At 38.8% G+C, this 13,829-nt stretch overlaps 1 protein-coding gene across 4 annotated transcripts in view; it reads right to left on the bottom strand.

The window, feature by feature from the left end:
- MAP4K3 (mitogen-activated protein kinase kinase kinase kinase 3) overlaps positions 1 to 13,829 on the bottom strand; it is a 144,610-nt gene that overhangs the window by 63,819 nt on the left and 66,962 nt on the right. For all 4 annotated transcript variants that reach the window (XM_067532920.1, XM_067532921.1, XM_067532922.1 and 1 more), the window contains 4 exons: positions 10,284 to 10,326; positions 8,215 to 8,377; positions 7,289 to 7,401; positions 1,330 to 1,371 (listed from right to left, as the gene is read on the bottom strand). In XM_067532920.1, the coding sequence (XP_067389021.1) occupies positions 1,330 to 1,371; positions 7,289 to 7,401; positions 8,215 to 8,377; positions 10,284 to 10,326 (361 nt within the window). The remainder of the gene's footprint in view (positions 1 to 1,329; positions 1,372 to 7,288; positions 7,402 to 8,214; positions 8,378 to 10,283; positions 10,327 to 13,829) is intronic.

The following is a 13,829-nucleotide window of genomic DNA, read 5'->3' as shown; positions in this document are numbered from 1 at the left end:
ATATATATATATCCAAGGGTAAGGAACTACAATGGGGAGAGTAGGTGTTAATAAAGTACATTCAGTTAGAGTAGATGAGGCCTATTCACAACTACTGATTAGAAAGTGAGAATGTGTGAACAGTGACAATTACTTCTTGTAATGAGATAACCATTCCAAGTCCCTATTCAGACCCAGTTTGCCCATCTGCCATGTACATTGGCCAAACTGGACTGTCACTACGCAAAAGAATAAATGGACACAAATCAAACATAAAAAATGGTAACATCCATAAACCAGTCGGAGAGCACTTCAATCTCCCAGGACACTCAGTTGCTGACTTGAAAGTTGCCATACTTCTAAAAAAAAACCCTTCAAAAACAGACTTCAGTGAGAAATTGCAGAGCTGGAACTCATATGCAAACTTGACACAATCAAACTGTCCTTTCCCAAAATTTACAAGGCCCATTAAATCCAATGTTTTGGACTATTATGCGGAAAGTAGGACAAACCTATCCCTAAAGGGGAAGAAAAGTGAAACAGTATTTGACAGATTTGCTGCTTCACTCTACAGCTGACTCTCACAATTGCTACTAGAAACTACCACATCATTTGGGCTCTCCATCGCTTGAATTTTTTAAATCAGGTTTGGATGTCTTTCTAAAAACTATGTTGTAGTCCTATCTCAGTTACAGGTTTGGATTAAGGAGTGAAATTCTAAGGCCTGTAGTATGAAGGGAAGTTGGACTGGAAGATCAAAATTGTCCTTTTTAGCCTTAAGAATCAATGAACCCCATCTTAAAAGTTTTGAATCCCAACTTTAAAATGGTATACATTTTAATTCTAATGTTTTATGAAACATCAGCTACGAAAGTCAGATGGGAAAAGACTGCTATTATAATGCTTGGCTGATGAATGTACAAATAGAGTCCTGCGCATACAACATTTGGATTGGCATCCAATCCATGGATTTGCAGGGCTCTATGCATAAATCCTTTCAGTAAAATTAGTTGACAGCCTATAGGACAGAAAAAAGTTCTCTCTCTATACATGCACATGCACACAAATCACAACTCATTTTTATTTTAAGAACTTATCTTAAAACTCAGAATCTGTTTTGAAATGCAAATCTTAAACTCCACATATTGTTAACAATATTAGCTTTCAAATATTTTACTTTTAAAAAAATTGTTGTGACAGCTATCTAAGCCAATTGTTCAATTAGACAGTTTTCTAACAGACATAAAACTTCACTGACTATTCACATCTGAATTTTTTTCAGATTTAATACAAAAAAACATTTCTATTGTATTAAAAACTAGTTTGAATGGTTCAGTATTAAATACTTACATGCACTTTAGGTGTGGGTGGAAGGCCATTACTAATTGGTTTCTAGAAAAAATATTGTAAACTTAGATTATTCCTTTAATAGCTATACACATTTCACTAAAAACAAAATTAGTGTACAGATTTAGCCATTAAAATATCTTTGCTGCGCAGTTAAATATAGTGGACAAGTAATTTAGCAATTGTGAGTACAACTATATTAGATGAAACTGACAAGCCAGTATTTATTCATATATCTGCATAAAAGACACCACTGGCAAACTCCATGCAAAATACTAAACACAATAAATATAGACATGCTATACATTTTCAAGCTTAACACTGCACTCATTTAATGAGATTCACTAAACTACAAGACTACCCCAGTTTTCATCAAATTTGGTATGTGAACTTGCTAACCTTTCTTGTCTGTTGATGCTGCCAACTCCCTCACCTCCTACAGAGGAATTACTGTTCTAGTGAAATTCATCTATTATGATTCCTTAATATCAATAGCTCCTAGCTTCACTTCTACATAATCTATTATATAATGAAATTTTCAAATTAAAGAGATGTGAAAGAACATTAGAGTGCCGTTATCCAATAGTACAAAGCTTCTGTGAGCCTTAATATTATAATTAGCTGCTCAACATTCCAAGCAGTTGATTAATGTAAACCCTACTTTATTAAATTACATTTCAGCATTCCAAGCATTGCTTATTCTATACCAAAAGCATTTCACAAGCATCAAGAATACTTATTTATTTCAGTGCAGAGAGATTCCAACAGACAATTATCTCCTTTTTAAACCGTAAACCCCAGTGCTTCAACTACAAAACTTGAAAGGGACACAGTCAGTTATAAGACTAGACTCTTTCAGGGTGTTGCAGGTAGTTTCAGGAGCTATACTTATCTGAGTTTCCTCACCAATATTTAGTTTTTAAAATCATATTTGAACTTTTTTAAATATGTTCCTCTTCTCCCCCCCCACACACAAAAAGTCATTAATGCACATTTTCCAGAAGCAGCCCCTGATTTTAGAGCCCAAATTGAGACATCTTGAACCTGACTTTGAGAGATACTGAACACTCACACCTCCCATTAGCTTCAACTGGAGTCAGAACTGGGTAATGAGCCAATTTGAAAATCAAGTCCAAGGTCTCAAGTCGGGATACAGAAACTGAGGCACACAAAAATCAATGGTACTTTGGAAAATTTTGACCTAAGTGATTATAGAAGAGAAATAATGAAATTGATTATTATACAAAAAGCTGTCAAAATGTACAACAGCAAACTAAAAGAAATAAATTTTTTCTCCCAGACTTCCTTCCCCAAATTTCCCCTCTTCTGCTGTCCTCATCCACCATCTTTTTCTTGTCTCCCTATGTTTGCTTTCTCCTGGCCCTGCTCCTCATAACTCTGCTTCTCTTATGTCTCTTCTTCCGTGTCCCCATGTCTTGTCCCTTTTCTCCCATAGCAAAACAGGAAGTCTAGGAAAAGACCAAGAAGTTTCCTTGCAAGGCCAATCAACAGCTGCTACTACACTGCTCACTAGCTTGGCTCTCTCCCTAGCTGGTAATTTGTTGTACTCCTTTCCGTGCTGGAAAGGGAGCTGGGCAGGCCAGGAAAAAAGCAGAAGCTCAGAGCAACGTTATAGGAGGACTAGAAAAAGGGATGTAAGGTTGAAGACTGAAATGTTTTTACCCTCTTATTTAAGTGACTCCAGATCTCATAGTGACCATCTCTGGGCAGGGAGGAAAGCTTTCAGGTGTCTTTCTCCCAATGACAGCACTAGGTACACACCTATGTTTGCTACTAAGTGTTTATTTCATACTGGTAAACACTGAATACAAGCAAAGTGTTGAACAATGGACTCACTTGCTCTGAGCTGCATGGACTGAGAGCAGTGAAATCAATATAAGGTAGTTCCCGTGGACAGATCCTGGAACCATTTCTCTAAAAATCCTTGGAAACTACAGGAAATTACAGAAACTCTGTGACAAGTGACAGCTAGTCTGCTGTCGTGGCTCAAAGGGAGAGGAGTCTCAGTAAACTGGAGTCCAAACCATATAGGATTTAAATAAAAATGAACAGAGTTACACCTGAAAGCAAACAGAGTGCTAGAGAACGATGTATGTCAATACTGTCAAAGTCGTACATATATAGTATTTTATTTTGAATGGTATATCTATAAACTGCTAAATACACTGTGTTACTGAGTTCTTTTTGGACATCAATTTTGTAGTTTGTAATTAAAGATTTTATTCTGTAGGCCTGAGAGTTTCAGTAGTTCATTAAATGCCTTTAATTGTTAAGGAGTATAAATCATGCTTTACAGTCAGAAGCTTTCAAAATGGAATTAGGTCCAAGTATGCCAAAATACATAAAGGCACACAACTTTAAAATTGTATTGTTTAAACAATTTTTTAAAACTTAATATTTCTTTCTAACATCACTCTAGCTTTGTGTCTTCACTGCTGTACCTCAAGTTATAACTCAAGTCTGTCCACGACAAACCCCCTTAACTCAGATGTGGCGGTGCCTTTACCTGGGACTGGCAGGCCTCCCCTCTCCCCTGGGTAGAGACTAAGGCTGGAGTTAGCACAACTCATCATCTGCTTGCATGCTGCTAATCCTCCAATGTCTTCCTGCAATTCCTCCCCATTCTCAGAAAGGACAGGCAAGTTCTTCCACAATTCACTGGGAAAGAACTAACAAAGCACCTCGGCATACTACTGCGCAAAGAACCCTGAGATATTTCCCCAGAACAAGCAAGTACATGGCCAGTATGGGCACAGCATCTGCTGTGTTATTTGCACTGTGGCCAGTCTCACTTGAGTTAAGCAAATTGAATACTGATAACCTGAGTAAACTCTGCAGTGAAGACATACCCTTTAAAATTTAGGACTAAAAATCTGTCAGCAACAATAAAAAGCCTCAAGAACTCCAGTTCATCCTCCATTCCGATTCCTCACTGGTAACTCCTGCTGATCTACAAATTCTCTCCCCACCTACTGTTGCATCCTTCCTGTAGCTCTTCCAGTTCTTTCTTTAGCTCCATCCCCAGAACAGCTAAATCAACCTCCCCACCCTAAAATGCCTTCTCCACTGGATCTTCAGAACCTGGTGCTGCCACTGCTCTTGTGCTGGATAACTGCTGACACCAAAGTGTCATATATTATCAGTTTAACCTCAGTAAACAGACACTGTTTAACTTTTTCTGCAGAAGACTCATTTTATTTACTGTATTACTTGGCTTGATTATAGCCCTGTATTGTCAAGCAGCAGTTAAACTGCAATCCAAAGCTAATTAGTCTGGGGAGAAAAATGCTATGACCTTAATTGAGCAATATGATCCTCAATAGCCTCCACAAACTGCAGAGGATTTATGCAGATGTTTCCTGTTAACTCTAATATAGTTTGTATACAGCCCTAGATGTATGCAGCCCTGGATGTTGAACAACAAATGGAAATTATTCAAGGCAATCCCTGACACACTGATAGGAAGACAGAATTAAGAATTTGGATGTATTGAGAAACCTGTATCTGCTATGCTGCAATGAAATCCGCTTCTAGCAGGCAGTCTTCCAGAAAGTACAATAGAACCTTGCTAATCCACATAATTTTATAATCTGCACAAAAAACTCCTCATTTCCCAGCAAAGATTTTATACCAGAGACAGTGTTTCAGTGAAATGTTAAATTCCAATATTTTATTTTTACATATTAAGTATCAAATAATTAAAGTCCAAGTTGCAATTATCAATGTAAAGTAAACTACATTTTGCATTATATATTCCTTCGTTTCCCAATTTGTTTGTTTTCATACCCACTAGCCAGCAGAATTCATTAATCTGCACAATCTCACCTCATCATTAATATGAATTATTGAGGTTCTACTGTACTGTATAGACAGGACACATCACTGAGATTTCACACAGACACACAAATCTTGAATGTACAATATTTATTACTTGTAATAAATGACAGCTCCTAGTAGCATTTAAAAATAAAATTGATATTAATGTTGACTGTTTAAATTTAGATAACAATTACAGCATGATTAAACAGTTTAGCCAAAATGTTTTAGACTTGTAAGACAAAATCCATTTAACAGATATCAAAACCTGAATATATGAAACAAATCAATAGTCACAGAATTACAGAGTTATAGGACTGGAAGGGACCTTAATAGGTCATCTAGTCCAGTTCCCTACATTGAAGCAGAACTAAGTATTATCTAGACCATCCCTGGCAGGTGTTTGTCTAACCTGCTCTTAAAAACCTCCAATGATGAAGAGTCCACAACATCCCTAGGGAATTTTTTCCAGTGCTTAACTACCCTGACAGGAAGTTTTTCCTAATGTCTAACCTAAATCTCCCTTGCTGCAATTTAAATAACTTCTTGTCCTGTCCTCAGTCGTTAATTTATCACCTTCCTTTTTATAACAATTTTTTATATACTTGAAGACTGTTACCATGTTCCCCTTCAGTCTTCTCTTCTCCAGACTAAACAAACCCAATTTTTTCAATCTTCCCCATAGATCATGTTTTCTAGACCTTTAATCATTTTTATTGCTCTCCACTGAACTTTCTCCAATTTGTCCACATCTTTCCTGAAGTATGATGCCCAGAACTGGACATAGTATTCCAGTTGAGGCCTTATCGGTGCTGAGTAAAGTGGAAAAATTACTTTTCTTATTTTGCTTACAACTCTCCCACTAACACATCGCAGAATGACGTTCACTTTTTTTGTAACAGTATTACATTGTTGACCCATATTTAGTTTATGATCTAATATAACCCTTGGATCCTTTTCTGCAGTACTCCTTCCTAGGCAGTCATTTCCCATTTCGTATTTGTGTAATTGATTGTTCCTTCCTAAGTGTAGTATTTTGCATTTGTTCTTATTGAATTACATCCTATTTACTTCAGAACATTTCTCCAGTTTGTCAAGATCCTTTTGAATTCTAATTCTGTCTTCCAAAGCGCTTGCAACCCCTCCCAGCGTGGTATTGCCCACGAACTTTATAAGCATACTCTCAATGGCACATCCAAATAATTTAGGAAGATACTGAATAGAACCAGACCCAGGACACATCTCTGTGGGACCCTACTTGATATGCCCGTCCAACTCAATTGTGAACCATTAATAACTAACATGAAATAATTAATAACTAGTTCAGTTTTCCAGCCAATTGTGCACTCACCTTATCATAGGCTCGTCTAGGCTATGTTTCTCCAGTTTGTTTATGAGAGGGTCATGTGAGACAGTAACAAAAGCCTTACTTAAGTCAAGATATATCACATCTACTGCTTCTCCCTATCCACAAGGCTTGTTATCCTGTCAACGAAGGGTTTGACATGATTCGTTCTTGACAAATCCAGGTTGACTTTTACTTATTACCTTATTTTCTTGTAGGTGCTCACAAAATAGAATGTTTGATTATTTGCACCACTATCTTTCCAGGTACTGAAGTTAAGCTGACTGATCTAGAATTCCCTGTGTTGTCCTTATTCCCCTTTTTATAGATAGGTACTATATTTGCCCTTTTCCAGTCCTCTGGAATCTCTCGTCCTCCACAAGGTCTAAAAGATAATTTCTAATGCCTCAGACATCTCTTCAGCCATTTCCGTAAGTATTCTAGGATGTATTTCATCAGGCCCTGATGACTTGAAGACATCTAACTTGTCCAAATAATTCTTAACCTGTTCTTTTCCTATTTTAACGTCAGATCCTACCCCATTTACACTGATGTTCGCTATGTTAGTCGACAGTCACTGCTAACTTTTTTGGTGAAAACTGAAACAAAAAACAGTATTTAACACTTCTGTCATTGCTGTGTTTTCAATTATTGTCTTTCCCTCCTCATTGAGTAATGGGTCTATTCTGTCCTTGGTCTTCAATAAAACCATATGCAACTCAATCTAAAGAGTTTGTTAAAAAATATATATATATAAATGGATTTCAAATTATTACCTACCAGTATTTCTTTCTTTTCTTTCCGTGAAAAATTTGTGTCTCTATTTTCATTTGGCTGTTGATGTGGAGACCCCTCTCTGTCACCATTTAAATGTAAAGAACTCACTCCATTACCTTTACAAGAAACATTTGATTATGATTTTTTTTGTCATGTTAAACACCACAGAAATGCTTACAAACAAGCAAAAAACACAACTAACCGCGCTATAATTACTGAAACCAATTAATTTGTTTAACTGTGAATCTTTAAAGCCAAGTTCTACTCTCAGGCCTGGTGTACATTAACTGGAAATTCAGACACAGTCGACGGGAGTTACGCAAGCTATGCAGAGTAGCTTATGTAACTCCTGTCGACTGCTGTACTTCTGTTCTACATAGTGTCTTCACTGCACTGCGCCAGACGCAGCGCTACGCCAATTGAGGAGGTGGTTTTACTAGGTCGACTTCCTGATCAATTGGGCTGATCTTCACTGACCGCTCAATTGATCCAGAAAGATTGATCTGACGGCGGCGACTTTGTAGACATACCCTCAGATATGTTCACACAACTCCAATTGACTTCAATGGGAGTTTGCACACCAGAGCAGAATTTGAAACCTATGTCTATGAAAACCTACAATGCTGCCAACTACTACACAGTTTCAGCATATTTCACCTTGAGTATGACGCTTAAGGACCCTGTCCTGTCTCCACTGACATCAATAGGAATTTTGTCAGTGACTACAATAGGAGGTGTATTTGGCTCAACTAAGTTGTAGTGTATATTCATGCTGCAACTGATTTTCCTATACTGTTTTTGCAACTTGCCCACAAAAGTATACATTCCTACAGGATGTGTCATGCGTAAATGTGTCTAAGGATGTAGAAATAAGTTGAATTACATTATTTTAGAAATCCCCACATACGGCTTGGTGTCATTTGTATTACCTATAGGATTAGGCTTCGGGGGAGGCAACCGAGGAGGGGGTGGTCTAGGTGGCACTTGTGATGCTGACTTTGCTGGACTGTCTGAAATAGGGCATCGTTTGATTGTTCCTTGATTATCATCTTCAGAAGAATGACCTTCCTGTGGTATGCAGATGGATTTAGGCTGAAAAATATATAAACTATATTAATGAACAGTACAAACAAAGTAATCTATCTAGCCATTTATACCACACTCCTCATGCATCGTACATATCCCATCAGTGTACTGATAAAACTATGCTCCATTAGGCAAAAAATGTTTACTGCAGAAAAATGCATAGCAATAAAAAATGTTTTTGTACTAAGTGAAAACTCAAATGATTAAGTAATGCACTGAAACTATGACTGGCCTGCTGAAACGTCACTACTTATATCAGGCTCTGGGTTCTAGGTGGTCAGGCCTGCTGAATTGAGCAGTGGTCAAAGCCGGACATAAGGTCAAGGCCAGGCCAAGGGTAGCACTGACACCCGGGTCCAGGGACAAGCCGGGGGTCAGAACCAGGGTTAGAGTTCATGAAAGAGCCAAATCAGCATCACAGTCAGAAACAGAAGCAGGTCGATGGTCGAAGCCAGACTGAAATCAGTCTGAGGGTCAGGAGGCTGGTGCTGGGCTGGACACGGACAAGGCTGAAGCAGGCTGGAACAAGGCCCAGGCAAGGCTAGGGCAGGAACAGGTACAGGATCAACAGCAGGCTGGGAGCCTAGGGAGTCTAAGGGCAGGTCTAAACTGCTGGCAAAATTCGGCGGCGTAGCTTGCATAAATCCCGGCCAACTTCGTAACTTCCCTTTAGTGCTCTGTCTCCACTGTGCTACGCCAAAGGGAAATGCAATCCCGTCGATGCAGCGCTACCCTTTTTTTGGAGGTGGTTTTAATAGATCAACTTCCGGATCGATTGAAGTGTCTTCACTGCCACTCAATTTATCCGGAAAAATTGATCTGAGGCGGTGAATTTGCCATAAACAGCAAAGTCAGGTTGTGCTAGTTGCAAGGTTTGCAAAGGCCCTCATTGTAAAATGGAAAGCTGCAGCACTCTCTGCAGAGGAAGGGTGCAATCACGAATGGAATGGAAGGCACACTAGGCTAGGATCCACTGGAGCCAGGAACCCCATGGGCCCACTGAGCTGCAGGACTGGCTGGGCCACTGGGACAGAGAAACACTAGACTCTAGGGGCCTGTGACTTCATAGAGTCCAAAAAGAGGGCTGATGTGCATGCTACTCTAGGGCTAGAATCTGCAGATTGAGGAAATAAAAATGAGACCCATCAGAAGAGCATGAAAGGAAAAAAAAAGCCTGTAAAGCAAAAAAAAAAAAAAAAAAAAAGCAGAGGCAGACAGCACAAGGGTAGACTGTAGCTTTTAGCTGCAGATATAGTTGCAAGAGACTGGGCAAGATGGCACCTAGCAGACTCTTAAAGAGTGAAGTTTGGATGCCAAAACACAGGATTCTTACAGGCCTGTCTGCACAGCTAAAAGCAGGCCTGGTTAACCCACCCAGAACTGGTGAATGGACACGCATAGAATAAGATATAGATTTTATTTTTTGCACCTTTTAATTTACTTTGAATGTACAATGAAATTATGGATCAACAGTGTTCATGTTAGCGACAGAATCTAACATCTGATTTATGCACACAACAATTTAAGTATTCCATCACTGCATCTGAAGTTAGTAGTCAGACTCTTGCTATGGTGAAAATTCCTGCCTCTCCAGCCCCAAATCCTTGAAATACCTAATCTAATCCCTCCCTAAATATTAATGGTACAATCATAAACAACATTTCTGTATTAGTGAATACCACAGATTATACTATACACATTTTCCCAAATTAGAGATGTACACAAATATTTGAAAAGTCAAATCTCACCTTGATAGATTTGGAACTAAAAGAAATTTTGAGTAAAGTTTTCAAAAATGCCTGTTTTAAGTCAATGAGACTTCTAAATCATTTAAGCACTTATGAATTTTAAAAAAATCTTTTTAGCATATTCCTCCTTCCCCCCATGTAATACAGTGGAAAACCTTGCTTACCTTTGGTGGTAAAGGAGGTGGCACTTTAGCTTTCATAGTAGCGCTACAAAGATAATAAGTACAGATCATTTAGAAGTTATCCAAATACAGATCTCTGACATCCTCACAATGCTTTATACTTGATACGATCACATAGGGTTTATTTTTATATTTTCAAAACGCTGTACAAATAATTGAAACATCATGAGCTTTTTGATCAATACCAGTGTTATTTCTAAATACTTACACTATGTATATTTTCAGTGTTGCTTCCCCAATACCTCAGATACAAGCAGAGGAAACCAAATGCTCCCCGAAGTCATGAGTGACTATTTTGAAATGCTCAGCTATTGAGGCTATGAACTTGTGCAGATAGAGACAGGAGAGATTCTTAGCCAGGAGAGGTACAGAGGATACAGGGTTAGTTCAGTATGTGTTGAAAGAAAAGAGTAGGGAATTTCATACTTAAGTGGGGAATACAGGATATTAGTGGGTTTTACTAAAGAAGTATGTAGAGGGGTTGATGGTAGTGTGGAATTATAATGATTATATGGGATTAGGATGGGGTGGTGAGATGTGTGGCAAGCGACCACACTTGGGAACTTAGGAACAACTCCCTGCATAGCTGAGGTGTGGCTACGGATAGTGCACACCTTCTAAATGGCTGCTCATCTCATACTGGCCTATCAGGAAGACTTTCCAGACTCCACATTGCTGACCCTATTGAACGGCTAAAGCATGTGATGCCTACCTAAGCTCTTTTGGCACTTTTGACTTTTTTTTTTTTAAACTTATCCATGACATGTTGACAAATTGGAGAATTGGTCTGAAATCAACAAAATGAAATTCAGTAAAGTGCAAAGTACAACACTTAGGAAGGAAAAAATCAAATGCACAACTACAAAAGGGGGAATAATTGGCTGGGTGGTAGTCCTGCTAAAAAGGATCTGGGGATTATACAGGATTGCAAGTTGAATACGAGTCAACAATGTGATGTAGCTGCAAAAAAAAGCTAATATTCTGGGTTTATTAACAGGAGTGTCCTATTTCAGACAGGGGAGATAACTGTCCTGCTCTGCTTGGCATTTAGTGAGGCTTCACCTGGAGTAGAGAGTCCAATTATGGGTGCTACACTTTAAGAAAGGTGTGGACAAATTAGAGTCCAAGTGAGAACAACAAAAATGATAAAAGGTTTAGGAAACCTGACCTATGAGCAAAAGTTAAAAAACTGGACACGTTCAGCCTTGAAAAAAGAAGATTGAGGAGAGACCTGACAACTGTCTTCAAAGACGTTAAGGGCTGTTATACAGAGGACTGTAATCCGTTGTTCTCCATGCCCACTAAAGGTAGGACAAAAACTAAGGGGCTTAACCTGCAGCAAGGGAGATTTAAGGTAGATATTAGGAAAAGCTTTCTAACTATAAGAGTAGTCAAGCTCTGGAATAGGCTTTCAAGAGAGGTTGTAGAATCCCCATCACTGGAGGTTTTTAAGAACAGGTTGGACAAACACCTGTCAGGAAAGGTCTAGGTTTACTTGGTCCTGGCCTTAGCACGAGGCTGGCTGTGATGACTTTTCGAGGTCCCTTCCAGCCCTACATTTTTATGATTCTATCATTCTATGATCTCTGTTTAATCTATTTTATGTTTTGTATTTTGAACTTTTTTCCAATCTTTACTGTACCACTTGTGCATTCGCTAATAATTATGATGAAGGCAGCAAACACCATTCCTTGGATGGCTCATGGACCTGACCACTGGCTTCTTCATATCAACCATTTGCATAACAGCAAATCTGCTCACAGAATACTATTGACCTACTATTTGATAATGGGTTGAGTAACATCTTCATGTTTTCCTTTTCCTTGCAGAATTCTGTGTGGACCCAACTTCTCACACAGCAAATATTCAACATCCTGGTCTTGGAGCAAAATGTATCAGCATAAAATGAAAAGCTATTTCATGGTTTTTTCCAGCATTGTGTTGTAAAGGATTTGCTGTATTTTTTATCTTGTATTCCTGCACTGTGTTGTACAGCCTCCTTTTCGGTCCTTTTACAAACTCCAATACTGTTCTGTTAAAAAAATGTTTTTTCTTATCTTTTGGAAATTAGTATGGGGTTTTGAGAATGCATCCCTGGAATCTTGAATTCTTGCACAGAGTTCTAATTGTTTTTGAATTATGCTGCTCCAAAAAAAATGTTAGGAAAATATCCAAGAAGTGAAAACTCTTTTTGAACATTATCTTCCCTTGCCTGGTTTGCCTAAGACTTTCCAGAGAAGTTCTATCCCAGCATATGATCAGATTGATTTTGGTTTGGAGAAGGGGAGTTGGGAGAGGAGTTGGAAGGGGAGTTCAGAATCTAGTTTATACTAGGAAAACGGTTTCATCTTTAACAATGAAAATAACTACCTTCTCTCATTTACCCTCACTATGAATCCTCTGTATCATGTATATCTAAGTCGAAATCTTTAACAACATTTCCTTTACATCCTTCTCTGAATTTTAGGTAGACATCATAGGATGCTGTGTCAATGCTGGGAGATAAACCAAAGATATTGGATTAGCTATCCACACTGGGTGGACAAAGGATTGTAGCCTGGATTGTGTCAGTGGCATCAACAGTATGGCTAGTACAAAGTATCAAAATTGAAGGCATGGGGTGTGAATCCTGGATCTCAATGCATACATAGCTCTGACAGCCTTGAGGGATCCAAGCATTGGGACACTGCTTTGATGCACTTGAGTTGATGCAAAAAAAACTTCAACACAGCCAAAGTGATATGATTGGAGAAAGACATTATTCACCAAAGTATCTGGGCACTCAAGATATAAAACCTATGAATCTTTCTATCTTCAGGATTGTGGATTGCATCAACTTGAATGTGACTGGGGTGGATTGACACTTTGGCTGCTTCCAGGAATCCAGTGCTGCATGGCTGCATGTCAAAGGCCAAGTGCATTCTTCAACAATGACTTGGTTTTGTCCAATTTATTTGGAGCAACAGAAGTGCTGAGCTCTCAATGCGCTCTAGAGAAAGACACCAGGGGTTCAGCTGGATGCCTCAGTTAGAATGAGTCCAAAGCTATTCCTCATTACATCAAGCTGATATCAGAAGGACTGATGCAGAGCTTTAGTGACCAGATGACAGCCTTGAATATGGAGAAGACATCCCAACCATGGAACATCTAGTGAACCATTGCCCTTCAAGAACTTTCTCTGGAGGGACAGCCTGGATTCATCCATGTCACCGGAAGCCAGAGTGAATCACAAACTTGGTGAGAGCCTTTAATGTTGCTTCTCAAGTTGCTATACAAAAATAGTAGTAGAAGTCCAACCAGCTGGGGCTGGGACTGTGGCTCACTCAAGGTTAAAGCCTTCAAGGTTTCTTGCCAGACTTATAAAAAGTTTCAGAGAAAACCAGTACAGACCTCCAGGTTCTTTTTCTAGGACCTGGCTGTTTGTGGTGAAGTCTGTGAGCAACAGAGACAGAGACATATCAGGTGTGTCTATCCATAGGGATTATAGTCAGACTGAATTTGGAACATTTCTTGAAACTATTGTGCTCT

The sequence above is a fragment of the Emydura macquarii genome, unplaced genomic scaffold (assembly GCF_026122565.2).
Source record: "Emydura macquarii macquarii isolate MOO-44397 ecotype Brisbane River unplaced genomic scaffold, CSIRO-AGI_Emac_v2 contig_3305, whole genome shotgun sequence".
NCBI classification, from domain to species: Eukaryota; Metazoa; Chordata; order Testudines; family Chelidae; genus Emydura; species Emydura macquarii.
Note: the sequence above shows the minus strand (reverse complement) of the source record. Positions and strands in the feature narration are given on the sequence as shown.